This window comes from Delphinus delphis, chromosome 11, assembly GCF_949987515.2.
Source record: "Delphinus delphis chromosome 11, mDelDel1.2, whole genome shotgun sequence".
Lineage (NCBI taxonomy): Eukaryota > Metazoa > Chordata > Mammalia > Artiodactyla > Delphinidae > Delphinus > Delphinus delphis.
The window spans coordinates 17,471,487-17,490,465 of NC_082693.1; the positions used below are offsets into that span (position 1 = coordinate 17,471,487).

The 18,979-nt window shown below is 37.6% G+C and overlaps 1 protein-coding gene across 1 annotated transcript in view; it reads right to left on the reverse strand.

Moving 5' to 3' along the window:
* GYS2 (glycogen synthase 2) overlaps positions 1 to 18,979 on the reverse strand; it is a 59,728-nt gene that overhangs the window by 7,459 nt on the left and 33,290 nt on the right. The window contains exons 6-13 of the mRNA XM_060024413.1: positions 18,409 to 18,526; positions 18,102 to 18,222; positions 14,819 to 14,925; positions 14,097 to 14,156; positions 12,769 to 12,847; positions 11,882 to 11,995; positions 2,714 to 2,840; positions 40 to 135 (exon numbers count right to left, since the gene is read on the reverse strand). Of these exons, the coding sequence (XP_059880396.1) occupies positions 40 to 135; positions 2,714 to 2,840; positions 11,882 to 11,995; positions 12,769 to 12,847; positions 14,097 to 14,156; positions 14,819 to 14,925; positions 18,102 to 18,222; positions 18,409 to 18,526 (822 nt within the window). The remainder of the gene's footprint in view (positions 1 to 39; positions 136 to 2,713; positions 2,841 to 11,881; positions 11,996 to 12,768; positions 12,848 to 14,096; positions 14,157 to 14,818; positions 14,926 to 18,101; positions 18,223 to 18,408; positions 18,527 to 18,979) is intronic.

Below are 18,979 nucleotides of genomic sequence, written 5' to 3' on the forward strand. Positions count from 1 at the left end.
CCCTTCTCCCCCAGTTGGGTTCATGATGAACATCCTCACCATATGCAGTGGGATCAGCCACGTGCTCCTCCATGAAACAGCCAAAGCCAGAGAGGTTGGTGGTCACACTGGGGATACCCATCACAGTGCATTCGGCTGCCAGGGGAAATAGACAAAGGCTTGGCTTCAAACCAGCAACAACATCCTCTTACACACGCAGAGAAGGAAAAGCCCCAGTCCACCTAAATAGCAACATTTATTTTATGCCAGGCATGGTACTAAGCTCCTTACATGCCTGAACTAATTTAATCTTCTCAACCACCCTATGAAGTGAGGCTACCGTTATCCCCATCTTACACACGAAGACATTGAGGCACAGAGAGATTAACTGGCTTCCTCAACTTCACCAAGCCAGGCAACGTGGTAGAGCTGGGATTTGAAGCCAGGTGCCCAGCTCCAGAGCCCTTGCTCAAAACTGCTACCCTACACTGCCTCTCTCATTCCAGCTGGCTTTGTTTTTTGCTCTGTTCTAAGCTTGTGTCACTAAGTATTTGGCAAGTTTACGGGGTAAGTAAATATGTTTTGAAAAGAACCAGCTCCTCCAACATTTTCACCTCTCTTGCCACCAACCCCTTCCACTTTCTCGGGTGCTCAGCCAACCCACGGTTTCTTTCAATCCTCTACCACCTTTTAGTCAAAACCCTTTTTTTAGACAATATCAGATGTGTCTTAAGACATGTTAACACACTGAAGGATGTTTGAATTGTTAACATGAAATTTATATTTTATTATGGAATTTCTCTTGGTTGGCTAGTGGGGATGGGTGGATAAAAAGAGATTTCCTCATGACCCATGTACTCCTGTTCTGCAAGTATTGCCTCTTGGTTTAGCTCTAGAGAACAGTGGTTTCCGAATTTGGGGGAAGACGTTAGAGGAGAGGAAGGTGGGACGGGGATTATTGACTCATTTGAGAATCAGATGAAAACTCTGGAACTCCTCCCCAGAAAAATTTTGCCTACAATTCTATGGAAATTCACAGATCCTTATTTCTATTAAATACTCATTGACACCCATATAATAAAATGCCAGGGACCCATGTAAGCTCAGTATATGTTCACTGAGTGAATTTAATGAAGTCAGCATTTATCTTCACTGGGTTTTCTCAAAACACGAAACACAGATTTTAACACTTTCTGGAGTGAGAGTTAGTACAGCATAAAACAATTATGTAAAAAAAGTTAGAGACGTATCTAATATGCTAATGCCAAATGTATACCACCAGAGGTTTTGCTGTTTCTATAAATAAGGAGGGACCAACTTCTTTTGGTTAATTTATTATTTATTTATTTATTTATTTTGGCCACACCATGAGGCTTGTGGGATTTTAGTTCCCCAACCAGGGATCAAACCTGGGCCCTCGGCAGTGAGAGCATGGAGCCCTAACCACTGGACAACCAGGGAATTCCCCTTTGGTTAATTTAAAACAGAGAATGACTCATTCACTATAGGGTACATATTTCTCACATCCTTTTTTCCATCTACTTATTTTTCACAACACATTTGCTGGCCTTTATCTTAACACACTAAATATATTTCCTCTGTCATTTCATGTTAAGTTTAACTTTGTCCTATAAAATGATATTCTGGCAGAAAGACTGCTGTAAGTTAGATACATTCTCTTTTAATATAAATGACTTCCCACATTCCCTTGGTCACTCATGCTTTGGTTTTGTACTTCTTTGCTCTCAATATTTCCAATCGTAAATTATGTTACTTCCTAGAAATAATAGGAATAAGAGCCTATAACAAAGTTTTAAGTTCATCAAGTGAATTGTTTTTGTGTATCTCAAAAGATAGATACTCTATTATAAGCAATTTAAGATAACTATGCGGGCATTTCATAGGTAAGAAGACACTGCCTTGAGGGAGACGCAAGAGGGAAGACATATGGGAACATATGCATATGTATAACTGATTCACTTTGTTATAAAGCAGAAACTAACACACCATTGTAAAGCAATTATACCCCAATAAAGATGTTAAAAAAACATATATACGGATATATACATCTATATATATATGCACACTAAGTGAAACATTTCATTAGAAAAATAAAAACAATTATAAAATAAAAAAAAAGAAGACACTGCCTTCACAAAAGTGGAATTTGTGCCGAGAACAATTTTTAGAACTACAAGAGAGGTAGCTGGGTGAAGATGACTTCTCACTGTTCATCTCTGTACTATTTGTATCTAAAACTATATGAATGTGTTATCTAATTAAAAGATACATATATCCTTTCACTTAAAAAAGAATTCTGAAATAAATTTTAGAACAATTTTAGAAACAAAAATTGTTTCTCATATTAACCTCCTTGCAGTTAATTTCGCCTTCATACTAATGGGTAGGACTGGTGAAGATATAATCTTTATAAAACATTCTTTTTCTTTGGAATGCAATGAGTCAACAATTCAGATACCCCCTAAAATATGCCCAACCACAACCTCCTATACTTACATAAAAGATTATGTATTATGTCCTTGCTCTTAGGTCAGGAGCCACAAAACATAAAATGGACCCCTGGGATAGATCCAACCATTTCTACTAAGGTTTTTGTTTTGTAGTTTTAAATGACATATCATTTAGAAATGACATATTGAATATTACATACATGTGCATAAAATAATATATTAATAAAATCTAAAACACTTCACAATCTATACATGTCACATACCTGGAGTATAACCCCAGGGTTCATAGTATGATGGAAATACTCCGAGATGACAACCTCGGACAAACTCTTCATAATCCATGGGTAACAAGGGGCTGGTGGAGGATAGGAACTCTGGGTGCAAAATCACCTGAAAAAGAAAAATTCTAATGAGAAAAAAGAGAAAAGAAAGAAGAAGTTGAAGCAAAAAATCTCCTACAGTTTTGTTATTTCAATATTCCAATACTGTAGAATTCTTGTGTTCTAGATTCTGGGGAAAGAAAGAGATAAGAGAAAAGAAAAAGGAAAACGTCTGGGTGTTTTTTTCTCCTCTCTCCATTCTCTGTAAATATCTATTCTGAGTACTAACTTTCCCTCAGGTTCCCAGGCCTAGATCAGAGGATAGGGAGTTATTGTATCCATTTTTGTTCTCATGCTAAACTCCTCCAACCCAGACTTTACTGACAATAAAGATTTTACTCGGTTCTCTGACTGCTGGCCCTTGTCTTGTTTCTCAATTTATTCCCACCTTGAGCAGGAAAAAAGGGGAGCTACCCTTATATGCCCCAGGCATAAGTTAGCCAAGTGAAATGGAACTAAGGGCTAATTGCAAGCCACCAATGTGATGTCACTGAACTGGACACGGGAAGAGCAGCAGTACCTCCTTATAGAATATTTCCACCATGTGAGTACAATAGTCATAAATAACCTCAAGAGCATAGGTAATAGGAAAATGCAGTAAACAACTAGGATGCAGTGAGTTTTGAGCTTTACCTTTCTTTTTAGCATAATTGATTTTTTTTAAGTTTATGTAATTTAATTTTACACACTGGTTGTGTTTAAAACTGGCCTACAGCATTTCTGAAAATTCAGCAATTGGTTCTCGTGCACTGGTATGAGTCCTTTCTTGGAATGCACAGCCTGTAATTTTCTGCAAAGGTGGAGCCCAGATACAGCCAGCTATACTTGGAAAGTTGTGAATAGAATAGCTACTTAACTGGTCACCTAGATGAGTGAGTTCTATATCTCCTATTTATTAAAATTATTAATTATAAATTATAATATAACTATAATGTATAAATTATATTATTAGCCCAGTACTTTAAAATCTGATTTTAAAAATTTATTAGAAATTATTTTTAATAACTTACTTAGCTATGGGGGGAGGCTGACAGATAACAGAAAACTGGTTTGGTGAGAACTTTCATAAAATGGGGAAATAGGAGAATTATATATATGTTTATGTATAAATTATATATTTTTAAAATTCTATTAAAATTTAGTTTTATATGAATTATATATATAATTATATATAAATACATGTATATATGTATATATATATATATAATTGGAAAAAATCCCAAATTTACAGAAAAGTTGCAAGTACAATGTAAAGAGAATTAATAGTTTTTCAAGAACCATTTGTGTATAAATTGCTGACTGGATGCCCATCATCCACAAATACTTAACATGTATTTTCTACAAACAAGAACATTCTCCCTTAAAAAACTAAAAACAGAGTTACTATATGATCATGCAATTCCACTCCTGGGCATATATCTGGAGAAAACTCTAATTTGAAAAGATAATTTGAAAAGCACCCCAATGTTCATAGCAGCACTATTTACAATAGACAAGACATGGAAGCAACCTAAATGTCCATCAACAGGTGAATGGATAAAGAAGATATATATATATACATACCATATATATATTAATATATAGGTACATACGCACTCACATATAATGGACTATTACTCAGCCATAAAAAAGAATGAAATAATGCCATTTGCAGCAACATGAGTGGATCTAGAGATTATCGTATTAAGTGAAGTAAGTCAGATAAAGACAAACATGATATCACTTATGTGTGGAATCTAAAAAAATGATACAAATGACCTTATATACAAAATAGAAATAGACTCATAGACATAGAAAGCAAATTTATGGTTACTAAAGGAGATAGTGGTGGGGGGAAGAAAGATAAATTAGGAGTTTTGGATTAACATATACACACTACTATATAGAAAATAGATAAACAACAAGGACCTACTGTATAGCACAGGGAACTAGACTCAATATTTTGTAATAACCTATAATGGAAAAGAATCCAAAAAGAATATACATCTATATCTATCTATCTATCTATCTATCTATATATATATATATATATATATAAAACTGAATCACTTTGCTATACAGATGAAACTAACACAACATTGTAAATTAACTATACTTCAATTAAAAAAAGAACAGTCTCTTACATAACCACACTATAAGCATCAAAATCAGAAAATTAACATTGATACATCACTACCATCTAATCCTTAAATCCCATTCAACTTTCTCCAGTGGTTCAAATACTGTCCTTTAAACCAAACAACCCAGTTCACAGTCACATGTCACATTTAGTTGTCACTTCTCTCTAGTCTCCTTTAGTTTGGAAGTTTGAGGACTTTCTTGGGCTTTCATGACCTTAACACTTTTGAAGACTACAGTCTAGTTATTTTGAAATTTGATCTTCAGTTTGGGCTTGTCGTATGCTTCCTCATGGTTAGAGTAAGTTATGCATCTTTGGTAGATATAGCACAGAGGTGATACTCTGTTCTTCTCACTGCATTGCATCAGGTGGCAAGGGATTTACACTTTATTCATTACTTCTGATGTTTACTTTGATCTCTTGATTAAAGTCATGTCTTTTTGGCTTCTCCACTGTAAAATCTTCTTCTGTTTCTCCTTTGTTATTAGTAAGTATATGGGGGGGAGTTATTTTGAAACTATATAAATACCCCATTCCTCAATAAACTTGTATTGGATTCATGGTTCCTTGTGTTATTCAATGGATTCTAATTCATTGCTATCTTTATTTATTTTGATACTTAAATTGTGCCTAATTTGGCCAGTGGGAGCCCCTTTAGACTGGTTTCTGTAAACTTTTGACAGATCTCCATCATTCTTTGAGCATTTCTTTGCTCTTTTGACACAAGAAGAAGTTCTAGACTCATCTTTTACTTTTCCTGCCACAGTCCTAGAAGTAACAATTTCTTCAGTGAGTCCTGGTTCCTTTTAGTGTAGAATGATATAAAGACCTGGGTGTTAGATGTGCTCATTGTTATTGGGGTGTTACAGGTCCTCTCAGCAGTCAGAGAGACACAATATACAACACACACACACACACACACACACACACACACGTCTATACTTAGTTTCATTATCTTTCATACTTATTGGGTCAATCCCTGATATGATCTGAATGTTATGTTCCCTCCAAAGTTCATATACTGAAATCATAAACCCCCAAAGACGGATGGTATTTGGAGGTGGGGCCTTCAAGAGGTACTTAGGTCATGAGGATGGAGCCCTCATGAATGGGATTAGTGCTCTTATGAAAGAGGCTCCAGGAAATTCTCTGGCCCCTTCAACCATGTGAGGACATAGTGAGAAGCTGCCATCTATGAACCAGGAAGAGGGCCCTCACCAGAGCATGACCAGGCTGGAAACTTGATCTTGGACTTCCCAGCCCCTAGAACTGTGAGAAATAAATGTCTGTTGTTTAGAAGACAACCAGTCTGTGGTATTTTGTTACAGCAGCCGGAACAGACTCAGACAATCCCCCTCCTTAACTAGTCTCTCCACAGCCTCTCTCTCACTACACTCTGGCTCTGACACCTGCTGTGAGTGTCTCTCCCCACTGCGTGGACCTTCCCCACCTTGCCTGGGCTCTGACTCCTTTCTATGGACTACCCCAGCATGCCCCCCCTTCCAGTGTAGACGCCTACCTTGTACTGACCCACCTAATGGCTTTAGAACTGAACTGTTTGGGAAGGAGAAAGAGAAACAGGGAGAGGAAAAGGAAGAGGAAAAAGAAACTTTTTTTTTAACCACAAAAACAAAAGTATTAGACAACAACAGTTGTCTAATACTTTATGTAAGTCACTTTCATGCATATTACCTGATTTAATCTTAGCAACATTGTGTGATGGGGACTGTAGACATTCTCACTGTCCTAATCTTAGAAATAAGGAAGCTAAGACTTTAGAAGCATTGGTTATATCTCAGCAGATCCATAAATAGCAGACATGTTAAACTCAAGAAGGAATAAAATGGTAAAAATGTCCAAAACCAGTACCTACAAATGATGGTTTATTCAATCACAAGAATCACAAATTGGTAAAGCAAAAATGGATAAAACATTTTCCTCCACAAAACATAATTTTAATTCCTATTACATATAAAATATTGCACTAGGAAAAGAGACCAAAGACATAGACAGTTGACGGAGTCTGGGCAACCAACAAGTCAGAAGCCCATTGTACTCTGTTGGTAAATATATCAGCAAAGGGGGATTTAAAAGGCATTGTGCCTACTTTGGCATTTCCAAACTTAGGAAAATTTGTACTCTCCAAAGCCCATTTTGGAACATGAAAACATCATGGCTCATTCGTTTTGTTCCCAGCCAAAGAGAACGACAGCACGAGTAAAATAAGAAAACAGCTGCCCTGGGTCCTAGAACAGCCAATGGCAGAAGCTCAGGGCAGAGGAAAGGATGCCAGAGGTCAGCCCAGGGAGGATTAAATGAGATCCTGTATGCAAAGCCCCCCAGCAGAGCACCTGGTTCACAGCAGTACCTGGATCAGTGGGGATAAAACAAATAAACAAAAACTTGTCGGACTGTATTTATCCTGGGAGGGAAGTAAGGTCCCAGGAAGTTAGTTTACTTTCACAGCACGGCAGCACAGGGTCCAGACCTGAAATCTGCCGTCTAGACTTTTCTCACTATACCTTGCAACTGAGGCAGGATGGATGATAAATTCAAGTTTAAACCTGAATCAAATGGTCACATTCACATAAAACACTTGTCAATCCAGTCGGAGAGTTAAGAACCACTCTGTAGCCATCTATAAATATGCAGATGATCAAATAAGTACTTATATTAACACAGGCCCTGAATTACTGTCAAGCTTTTAAAGGATGCTATTAATAAAATGAAATACCTAATTCTGAATCGACCAAAGTCTATCTCAGTGCTTTTGAGTGTATATTGTTAGAAAGGGGCTATTCTTTTATTTCTTTTGTGTGTGTTTGCTTTATGACATTAATCAGTGAATATCTGAAAATGTTCATGAGTTTAACTGCATAAACACAATTTATGTGAGACCAACTTTTTTCTCCATTCACTCTACGTAAGTCATGGACTTTTTTATATTTCTGTGCCTTTTCATCTACTTCTTTGGCCTGATGAGCCCACCCCTCTGTTATTTGCTGATGAACTTGTGCTCATCTATCAAGATGTAGCTGACATATCATCTCTTTAATAAAACATTTTATCAAACCCTGCAGGTAAAAATCAATCCTCTGTCTTCTACTCTAATCAAACTCCATTCACACTTCTAAAAATAAATGGAGTATGATGTACCAGGGACTGGACAAGTACTAATAAAAGCTAACACTTATTATGCATTTACTCTGTGCCAAGGACTGTGTTAAACATGGTACCTATGGTTTATTTAATCCTCCCAACAATTCTATGAGTGGGGCTATATGATCACCACTTTACAGAGAAGGCTGAGGTACAGGTAGATTAAGTAAACTTACACATTGAATAAGTGGCAGAGACTTAAAACCAGGCAGTGTGAGTACAGTCGTAAAGGACTTCACATACCTTTATAGATGTGTGTGGCAGCCCTGAACTTGCCACTTGGATTTCCTTCAAGAGATCCTGGCCCGGGGATCTTGACTGACGGCCCTAAGTGCCTCACCTGTGCATCCATCCCAGTGGCGGCTCCTAGCCTGTAAGACCAGCCGGGATGGGTACTAGCGCCAACCCATTTCTGCCCACTGGGTGATTCCTTTAATGGGCAACTTTTCCTTGGGGAATCCCTATCCCTATTAATGGAAATCCCTATTAAAACCGTTGCATTGAATTGTTCACAGAGTAAGGCACCCATCTGCCTGCCAACCTGAAACTTCTGGTAGGTAGAAAGGACACATGAAGATGAAACACAAAGAAAAGGTTGTTCAATAAAGGAAAATGTATGTAAGAACACTAAGATACTTAAAATAAGTCAACAGTAAACCAAAACACACACACACCCAAATAAGAATCCTTAGTATTAAGAAAGGAAGCACTGTAGGGACTTCCCTGGCAGTCCAGTGGTTAAGACTTCGCTTTCCAATGCAGGCGGTGCGGGTTCAATCCCTGGTTGGGGAGCTACGATCCGACATGCCTCACGGCCAAAAAAGCAAAACATAAAAAGCAGAAGCAATATTGTAACAAATTCAATAAAGACTCTAAAAATGACCCACAGCAAAAAAAAATCTTAAAAAAAAAAGAAAGGAAGCACTGTATAATAATTGTGAAATTGTGTTAGCTCTAGTTTGAGTGTATTGTTGAAAACTGTTTTTGTGGGTGCATAAGCACGCACGTGTGGTGTGTGTGTGTGTGTGTGTGTGTGTGTGTGTTTCCTTCCATTAACTGACAAGCCATATTAGGTGGTTTTGGACCATTGCTTTTCCCCTTTATGAGTCACTATATATAGTGTGGTTATGTGCGTACAGTTTTTGTGTAGTTGCTAATTTTTATGAATTCTAGTGTTTTGTTAATTACAGTTGACTTTTCTTTCTGCCAAAAAAAAAAAAAGATAATAAGGCTGAGACTTTTTAAAAACTGGGCTGCAATCTAAGGCTCTTCCTCTCTCATCCTTCCTTTTTGCTCTCTCTTCCTTGTGTCTGGCTGCACCTCCCTGCCTGTTCTTGCTTTCAACCTCTTTATCCTTCACAAGCATTTCTGCCAATAAGTGTTTTCATATCTACTCCTGTCTCCGCGTCTGCTTCTCAGAGGAAAAAATCTTAGAAAATAGGTGAGACATGATCACTGCCTCGAAGAACCCACAGTCTCTGGCGAAAGGGACACATAAATTAAAATATATAGAATTCAATGTGGTAATTCCTATAATTGCAGAAAATAGAAAGTGTCTTGAGAATACAGGTAAGGCAACAATTGTTCTGTCTGGAGCAGACAAATGTATATTGAGGAAAAGTGTAAGGAAGAGATGACTTTTAGGTTGGATCCCAAAAGAATTGTTAAAATAACAGAGACAAGGTTATTTCAGGAGAAAGTAATATCAGCAAGTACACAGAAGTATGAAAGTGTTTAATATGTTTAGGAAATAAGTTACTCGTCCATTCCTAGGAAATTGCCTCACTGTTATCACACTTTTTTAAACAACAATCTGTATTTATTTCCCTTTCTTTTCCTGAACTTTCATTTTTTTAATCCCCTCTTAACTCTTTTTTCTTTAATTTTTAATTTTATTTATTTTTGGCTGTGTTGGGTCTTCGTTGCTGCACACGGACTTTCTCTAGTTGCAGCGAGCGGGGGCTACTCTTCGTTGTGGTGCGTGGGCTTCTTATTGCGGTGGCTTCTCTTGTTGCGGAACACGTGCCCTAGGTGCACGGGCTTCAGTAGTTGTGGCTCGCGGGCTCAGTAGTTGTGGCTCACGGGCTCTAGAGAGCAGGCTCAGTGGTTGTGGCACACGGGCTTAGTTGCCCCGCAGCACGTGGGATCGAACTCGTGTCCCCTGCATTGGCAGGTGGATTCTTAACCACTGCGCTACCAGGGAAGTCCCCCCTCTTAATTCTTGAGGTTCCCTTGGGTCAACACTTTTCTTCATTCATTCCACCTGGTCTTCTAGCATGGCAGGGTCATCATTCCTTGGTCTCCACTACTGCCCACACGCCAATAGCTCCCCTCACAACTGTCCTTATAAACCCCAGACCTATGATTTCTAAGTACATATTAAGCATCTCAACTTGAATATCTCACACATAACTCAATCTATCAAAAACTGAACTTCATTCGTGACATGACCCTCAAACCAACTTCTTTTGAAGGCTTTCCTTTGTTTTTAGAAAGTGTGGGTTACATACTGAAGCCCTGCCTTCTCCCTCTTTCTCACTCTCAGTGTCCACTGGTCACTGAAGTATGGTCCGTTCTGCAGGCAACCATTTCTCCCATCATTCCATTCTCTCCAGCACTTCTGATAAGGCCTTTGGAAGAGGCCCTCAGCATCCCTCACCTGTACTGTTGCAGCAGGTTCTTAATTTGTCTCCATTATATCCACTTATACCTACATTAACAAGTGAGTGCAGGATGAGAAATACATTTAAGAATAGACTATATTTTCCCAAGAAACTTTGCAGAGAAGAGTAGAAAAACATTTAGAAACATCAAGAGGAGACAGGGTTAAGGCAAAGTTTGTTTTTTCATGTGGAAAAATTTAAGAAATATTTGTAGACAGCAAGGGAAGGAGCTAGTAAGCCTACAGTATGAAGAAGGGTAAACAGGGCACATTTTCTCAGAATGTGGGAGGAAATAAGGTCCCAGAAAAACACTTAGAATCTGAAGGAAAAGAAGTAAGAATGGGTCAAAATCTATATTCGAGGCCAGTATGAAGGGACTCATATGATCTGCTAAAGGTGAAAGAAAGAAGGGACAGTGAGACTTTTCCCTTTGAAAAGATTGGTAAAACTTGTGACAACTTGATCTTGAATGCTGGTGAATGGAAGTGAGTAAGGATAAGCAATTATCTATTGCCACGTTCACCCATGTCTCCCATGTCTAGCACCATGCCTAGAACATGACACGCCCTCAGTAAACATCACAGAGATTAAACTCCACGGTGGCAGAAACCAAGTCTTATTCATGTACCCAACCCTGTCCCTCGTCATCATAGAAACCCAAGAGTCAAAAGAATGAATCGGTCAGTAGAAAACTGCATAAAACCATCATTAGCCACATTCTCTGAAACTGGAAGCTCCTCATAACTCTGCTTTTAAGTTGAACTTTATCAAGAAGAAACAAAGGCAGTTCATGTTAATCTCAGAGATTCATTAATTAAAGCAATTCTTAGACTATATGTGTTTCATTAAAAATGAGGCCATTTCCTGATGCTTACTGACAGTATTGTACAATGAAAATGAAAGCTAAATTACAACTCAAAGCCATAAATAGTCTTCATTTTTTAAGAATGATACCAAAATAGTCATTCATTAATTGCTCAAGACAGGAAACAAAATAATATTTACAACATTTCTGATAGATGTTACAACCAAAAAGGGATGCTTCTAATAAATTCTCAAAAATCTATTCTGTATGATTTTGAAGTGCTCCACGTAAACAATTAGTTGTACCTTGACTCTGTCTGTACGGCTGTTGAAAAGCCCGATCCTTCTAATGGTGCTGAGGATGGGATCGGTGGAGTCATCAATCATGTTGTGAGTCGTCACCGGGGGCAGAGATTGCCGCTGAAGGAACAGAGAGAAGAAAATGTCAGTTTGTGAAAAGAATTAACAAGTGTGACTAATTTCAACAATAAGTCATTGGCGACATGATATCTAACCTTTATGCCTTCTGGTCTGAGATGCCACTAAAGTCTTTCATGCCACTAAGGGGAGGATTACAGGGTAAAGAACTTCCTTCCCATACTGTGAAGACATGGTACTTGTGTTTTTCACCTGCAGCCACTCTATGAAAAGCCTAGAATTCTTGAGCGCTCCTGGGACTTCATTGGAGTAAGTGTCCTGGAAGCTTGACTCCAGATAAGCTACTCTGCTGGTTCCCACTAGGGGGCTGTCCTCTGATGCCTCGCTGTTATTGACAAGATTCCCGTGCAAGCCTAACACATTTATCTCTCCTTTTTAATAATAATTCCACTCGACTGAGAAACATTCACCTTTTCTCTATAGTGACTCCGAATTCTATGCTTTTTGAAAACTTTAGGAGGTATTTTTGGTGTCATTGCAATATACATCGTTTTTCAATTGGACATATTGGTTCCAAATGAATTTTTTAAATAGATACAAAGACAAGTTCCATGAGATTTTTTTTGAAGGAGCACTGAAAATACACTGAAGAAAGAGAACTTACAAAGGTGTCATTTAGGTAAATACCTAAGAATGACTTTTCTAGCTCTCAGGTTTAAAAATTTCCCAAATCAGCCCACTCCAATGCATTAAGATATTGATCTAACTGGACTTTAACAACTATGGGAAGTGATGGGCACTTTTTCCTTTATTACCTGAGTTGAAAAGATGGCTCTTTTCATAATTGTCAGATCGTCTCGATCCAAAATATTGTTCATGTCAGGAATTTCTCCTCTGTGGGGAAAACAGTTTTAATAATAAAAATGAAAACAGCTGGCACTAATTGAGTGCTTCCTATGTGTTAGACACCGTTTCAAGCAATTTAAAAAGAAATGTTAAGTAAACAAATATTCCTGATGAAGCTCATAAATTCCTAAAGTTTGAGGAAGTTTGATAAAAGAACACCTTTGCTAGCATAAAAGAAAATTGAAATTAATTTTTAAAGCATTCATGTTGATGATCAGGAGGACATTCTCATTGTATTTTGCCCACCCTTAAGTACTGTGTTCTACAGTGGCCATAACTTGTCCACCTATAAGTTGATATTTTTACCGGTAACAAGAAATGATGCACACCTGCCACCATGCATCAGGAGACAACACAGCTTTCTCTTCATATTGTAACAAAATCCATATATTTTGTACATATTATTTTATAATACATTTTAATTTTATTTAGATTTTATTTTACTTATACATTTTATATATTTTATTTATTATTTATTTAAATACTATATACTACTTATTAAGTAAATGTGTTAGTTAACATTAATTAATATGTTAATTAATAAATATATGTTAATCTAATATATAAGTAAATACATATTTAATATACATGAAGTCAGTATATATTTTGACTTAAAATCTCATGAAGGACTTCCCTGGTGGCTCTGTGTTTAAGAATCTGCCTGCAAATGCAGGGGACACAGGTTCTAGCCCTGGTCCGGGAAGATCCCACATACCACGGAGCAACTAAGTTCGTGTGCCACAACAACTGAGCCTATGCTTTAGAGCCCGCGAGCCACAACTACTGAGCCCACGTGCTTAGAGCCCATGCTCCGCAACAAGAGAAGCCACCGCAATGAGAAACCCGTGCACCACAAAGAAGAGTAGTCCTCACTCACTGCAACTAGAGAAAGCCCTGACTCAGCAATGAAGACCCAATGCAGCCAAACATAAATAAATAAATAATTTAAAAACCCTCATGAAATCTCCCTCAGCTTCAGACTGACATATTCACCCTTAATCAGATTTCCATTGAACTAGAACCTATCTGTATATATAAATATGTTCTCATTTGTGCAAACTGTTTACAAATATTTGTCAGATGAAGGATGAAACAAAATCTGCTCACATGATGTAAAACATCTTCAAAGGCTATTAACTCCTTTACAGTTGGAACAAAATAAATACAATGTCTAAATGGTTAAGTGTGAATAGTGAAGCCCTAAACGTTTGAAGTGTTCGGTGTTCCAAGCACCTACCTTAATAATGCATCATACAGTTTCTTTCCAAACTTTTCCTTCACAGAATGTGCAGTGTCCCTGTATGAGCAGAAAGATTCACAACTTAAACAATGTCACCATTTTAAGTCTTTCTTTGCCGTGACAGTGCTGTTGTTCTGTCAGTGCAGACTTTGAAATTACAGGTCCCTTTTGTATCACCTCTTCTGTTCTTTTCCTATTGGCTAGTTTAGCCTGAGTTAAAACCTCCAGAGCTGAGGCAGCTGGACACCCTGACCAGTGCAGAGAATGTAACATTTTTTTGCTTAATGATAATCAGGAGAGGGTGGGGGGAAGGGAAGGGGAGTGGATGGAGGCATCGATGTAATATCAGGAATACGCTGATAATTGTTGAATCTGGGCTGTGGGCAGGTAGGGGAGCATTATACTAATCTCATTACTTTGACATATGTTTTAGCATTTCCATAATAAAATTTTGTTTTAAATTCAACCCATCTTTAAAAATAGCTATAGAGGCCTTATCCTTCCATGGTAGCTCATTCCAATGTTTCTATATTAACACAGTTTTATAGGCATGACATAATCTAACATTTAGTAGCCCAATGAGAAGAGAACCAAGTAGTATGTGTGCTATAATAATCTTAATGAAAAATAACAGGTTAAGGAAATAGATCAGAAATCATGCACTTAAAAATATCCCTTTAGGTCTATTGCTCGAGAACATGTACAAGATGTGAGGTTACCATAGCTGTTTTCGCACTGCCTGGCCTTTCAGGGTTTCCACGTTGAAATTATTTGTCTTGGCAGGCATAATGAAAAACACCACCACGGTGACGTCACTTTTATGCATCTAATGAAGGATTAGAAAACACAACAGATCAACTATCAAAGATAAAATAAACCATGTGACAGATGGACCTTAAACTGTGAAAAAGAGTGCTTTGAATATCTTGAGATAAAAAGAATACTTATTTATGATTGACAAAAAAATTACACCCACTGTCTTGAGGCTTTTTCAGAAATTTTAATTTAAATATGGCATTCAATCAAGATTTGTCAATTAACAATTTAAAAATCCACACAGAATATTTTCATGACATCGATCATCTAAAATATAGAGCAATTGCTATTGATATCACTGTGCTTTTCTGTGGTTAAAAAAATAACATAAATGTGAGCTAATATTCTTTAAAATTTCAGGTTGGAAAGTTAATGAGGATTTCGTTTGGGTTTATTCTATTTCTTATAGCTAATTTACATGGATTTGCACAAATAGATTATTTACATTTTTCTGTTAAATGTCTTTGTTCTCATGATGCTGCATTTTGTTTTTTTTAGCCCTAAAGTAAGGGAACGAGCATATGCCCAGAACTTTTGGTGCGGCGGGCACTGTGTTGGGTGCTTTAAATGCATAACTTAACCCAAGCCTGGTAATACCTGCACAATAGCTATCACTCTCCTCATTAATTTCAAAAGAGAGGCACAAGAGTTTCAAAATTTTGTCTGAGCTCCTATCAGAGGTTATTGGCAAAACTGGGGTCAACCGGTGTTTTTTTGACTCTACAATCTGCTTACTTTTCCTATTCCAATAAATACCATTGACCTGGAATTTCTCAGAAGGAAATGACATGCCAAACAGCTGTGGGAATGAAAGCATAGACTTAAAACTGTGAACAGATGAATGCTTTTGTATTCTGAAATGACTCACTCCTGAATGTGGGACACTTCACCATCTAATCTGTGGTCTCTGTCCTCTAGGACCTGATATCCTATTTGAACATTTACAGGAGCCATAGAATAGGAAACATCCCACAAGTAGCCAATGTGCCATTAAAGAATAAATGTACTATATGGAAAGAGAATGCCTTCTTTTTTTTTTTATAAACATTTACTTAAATACTTAAAGACAGTGATATTGACTAATTAGACTTGGAATCAAATTGCCTCTGTTTCCTTTATTCATTTTATTTTTGTAAGTCATAAATTTTCATTTTTCATACTTTTTGTTTTGTTTTGTTTTGTTTTGCAGTACGCGGGCCTCTCACCGCTGTGGCCTTCTCCCGTTGCGGAGCACAGGCTCCGGACATGCAGGTTCAGCGGCCCTGGCTCACAGGCCCAGCCGCTCCGCGGCATGTGGGATCCTCCCGGACCGGGGCACGAACCTGCATCCCCTGCATCGGCAGGCAGACTCCCAACCACTGCGCCACCAGGGAAGCCCAATGCCTTCTTTTAATTTCTCCAAAGACTGTAATTGTCTTTGATGTCTAGAAAAAGAGAAACTGGCTTTTTCTTGACATCTAAGAATAAAGTGAATAATTGATAAAGGTATGGATAAATTGATTAATAATGTCTCTAAGCACAATACCTATTTGATATAGCTGTGAGTCCATCTGTAAAGCTTGTTGAATAGATACGTATCAGGAAATACTGTGAAATAAGATTATTGCAGTTTATTCTTGAATAATCTTTCTGACCTTCAATCCTATTTTACAGGCTTGGGTTTTTATTAATGTGGTTTTAGTAAATCTTTTAGCATACTTGGTACAATGTCTGCTCTAAGGCAAGGCTAAATCTATGTCCAAGAAATAAAAACTGAACTGGAGAGCAGTACGGAGCTCAGGAAAGTTTAGGTTGTCTCAGTATCTCAATAAGATTGGAATTCTACACTAGTCTCCCCTATTTTCCTGTTACTTATTCTATATTTTTATGTGATGGGATTTGAATATAAGCCAATAGCTTTCATCAGTAGCTATGACATGGTACTTCTATTTGCACAGATTTTATTGCTGGATTAGTTTGGAACCTATAAAGCCCCATCCTCCTGAGCAAAAGTGATTCCACCTTGTTGGGATGGGACTCTCCTTTCCCTCCTTCATGTTTCTTTGTGGTGGGACCTCTCCTAGTTTCACAGTTCAAGACTTTCAATCTCAAGGAAGAGGCATGGCAAGTGAGTTGGGATAGGAATAGATTTTGTAAGTGTCTTCCCCGTTCTACAGAGGAAAACTGCTTGGCTGTCAGCCGTGTTGCACATGTTCTTCTGAAGACATGCTCTGGGTGGGGAGGATGGCAATGGCCAGAGCTGCCTGTGATTGGATGTCTAATACCAAGAAGTTTAATACCAAGGTCCAATATTAGGAAGCCTATTGATGCCATACACCCAAGCCATATCTTCCATTATAGTTTTTATTAGTTTTAAAAAAGGTGAGGTTTTGTTCTCTTTGTTCTCTGTTTACTTGATTTCTCTATATTTATCTTTCAATTGTTTACAAATTCTTTGGGGACAGGTGGGAAAAGGGATGCTATATGGTCGTCTTAAAAATAGCACATATAGGGGCTTCCCTTGTGGCGCAGTGGTTGAGAGTCCGCCTGCCGATGCAGGGGACACGGGTTTGTGCCCTGGTCCGGGAAGATCCCACATGCCGCGGAGCGGCTGGGCCCGTGAGCCATGGCCGCTGAGCCTGCGCGTCCGGAGGCTCCGCAACGGGAGAGGCCACAACAATGAGAGGCCGGCGTACCGCAAAACAAACAAACAAACAAACAAAAAAACAAACAAAAAAAAACAGCACATATATAACCTATAATGGAAGAGAATGTAAAAAAAGAATATATATATTTATATATGTGTATAACTGAATCACTTTGCCGTATAACTGAAACATGGTAATCAACTATATTTCAATAAAAATGGAAAAAGTTAAAATTAACATAAAAATATTCTTTTAGAAGCATTTCCAATAAGATTTTGCTCCTATGATTCTTGAAAACAAAATAGCACATATGTGATAAGTTTGTGGCTCTCTTTAAAATATACCTGATATCATAGACAAATACACAAGCAAACAGTGTGGCAATCCTAATATGTTAATTGAAAGACCAAAATCACTTTTAGAGTAAGGCTGTCATTTTAAGTCTTCAAAATCATATATTCTTTTGAAATCTATTTAAGAAGCCAGAAAGTTCTTTACTTCCCACAGAATAAAGTTCTCCTATAAAAATATACTGTATGGCGTTCTAGATCATTCTTACCCTCAGCAGGAAATTTAGCCTGGATAAGGATTCTAGAAAGATGTCAGCTCCTTTGTTTGAAAACTCATACCTCCCAGCAATGAAGAGGAACAACGTTTTTTCGAGATCAAAGTCCAGATGACTAAAACAAAACAAAACAGATTCCAATGAAATAAAGCAACAGCAACAAAATGTACACATGAGTTCTGGTAAAGTACAAAGGGGACTAGGAAAGATAAACATTTACTTTAGTAACCCTGTTTTCTCTATACCCCAGATCCCTAACATCACACGCTAATTTTATTTCAGTGAAGAAAAAAAAGCATACCCATAAAAATGACCTCGAACAAAATCTTGGATCCTGGCCTTGTACGTGGCATGGAGATTTTGAAACTCATGTACTGCTGAAAATTTCTTAACATTCAATCCATTTGGAGTAATTACATCTGGAAAAGCAAAGTAAAATCATCATGAAAAAGCTCTTTTGAGAGAGGATAGCATTGTAAAAAAAAAAAAAAAAACAGTAGTTTTAAATCTATCAAGTTAGGTGTCTATTAACATTTCTAGTCTCTGACTACCAAAGAATTGAAAATTCATAAAAGTTTATAATAAATTGCTGACATAGAAAATCAGGACTATCTGACTGAAATAACATTGAGTGATGGGTATTATGAAATACACGAATAGCAAAAATAGTCATTGTTAGAGTTTTCATTTATTGATCACTTGCTGTGTACCAGGCACCGCTCTAAACACCTTGCAAGTAACTCATCTAATCCCTGCAACAACCAATAAAGCCAGGGTGCCTATCTGCATTTTCAGAGGCAGAAACTGAGGCACAGAGCTGTCAATAGAATCTGTTCCAGAGCACACGTGTCAGGAGGACCAGTAGCGTCCGT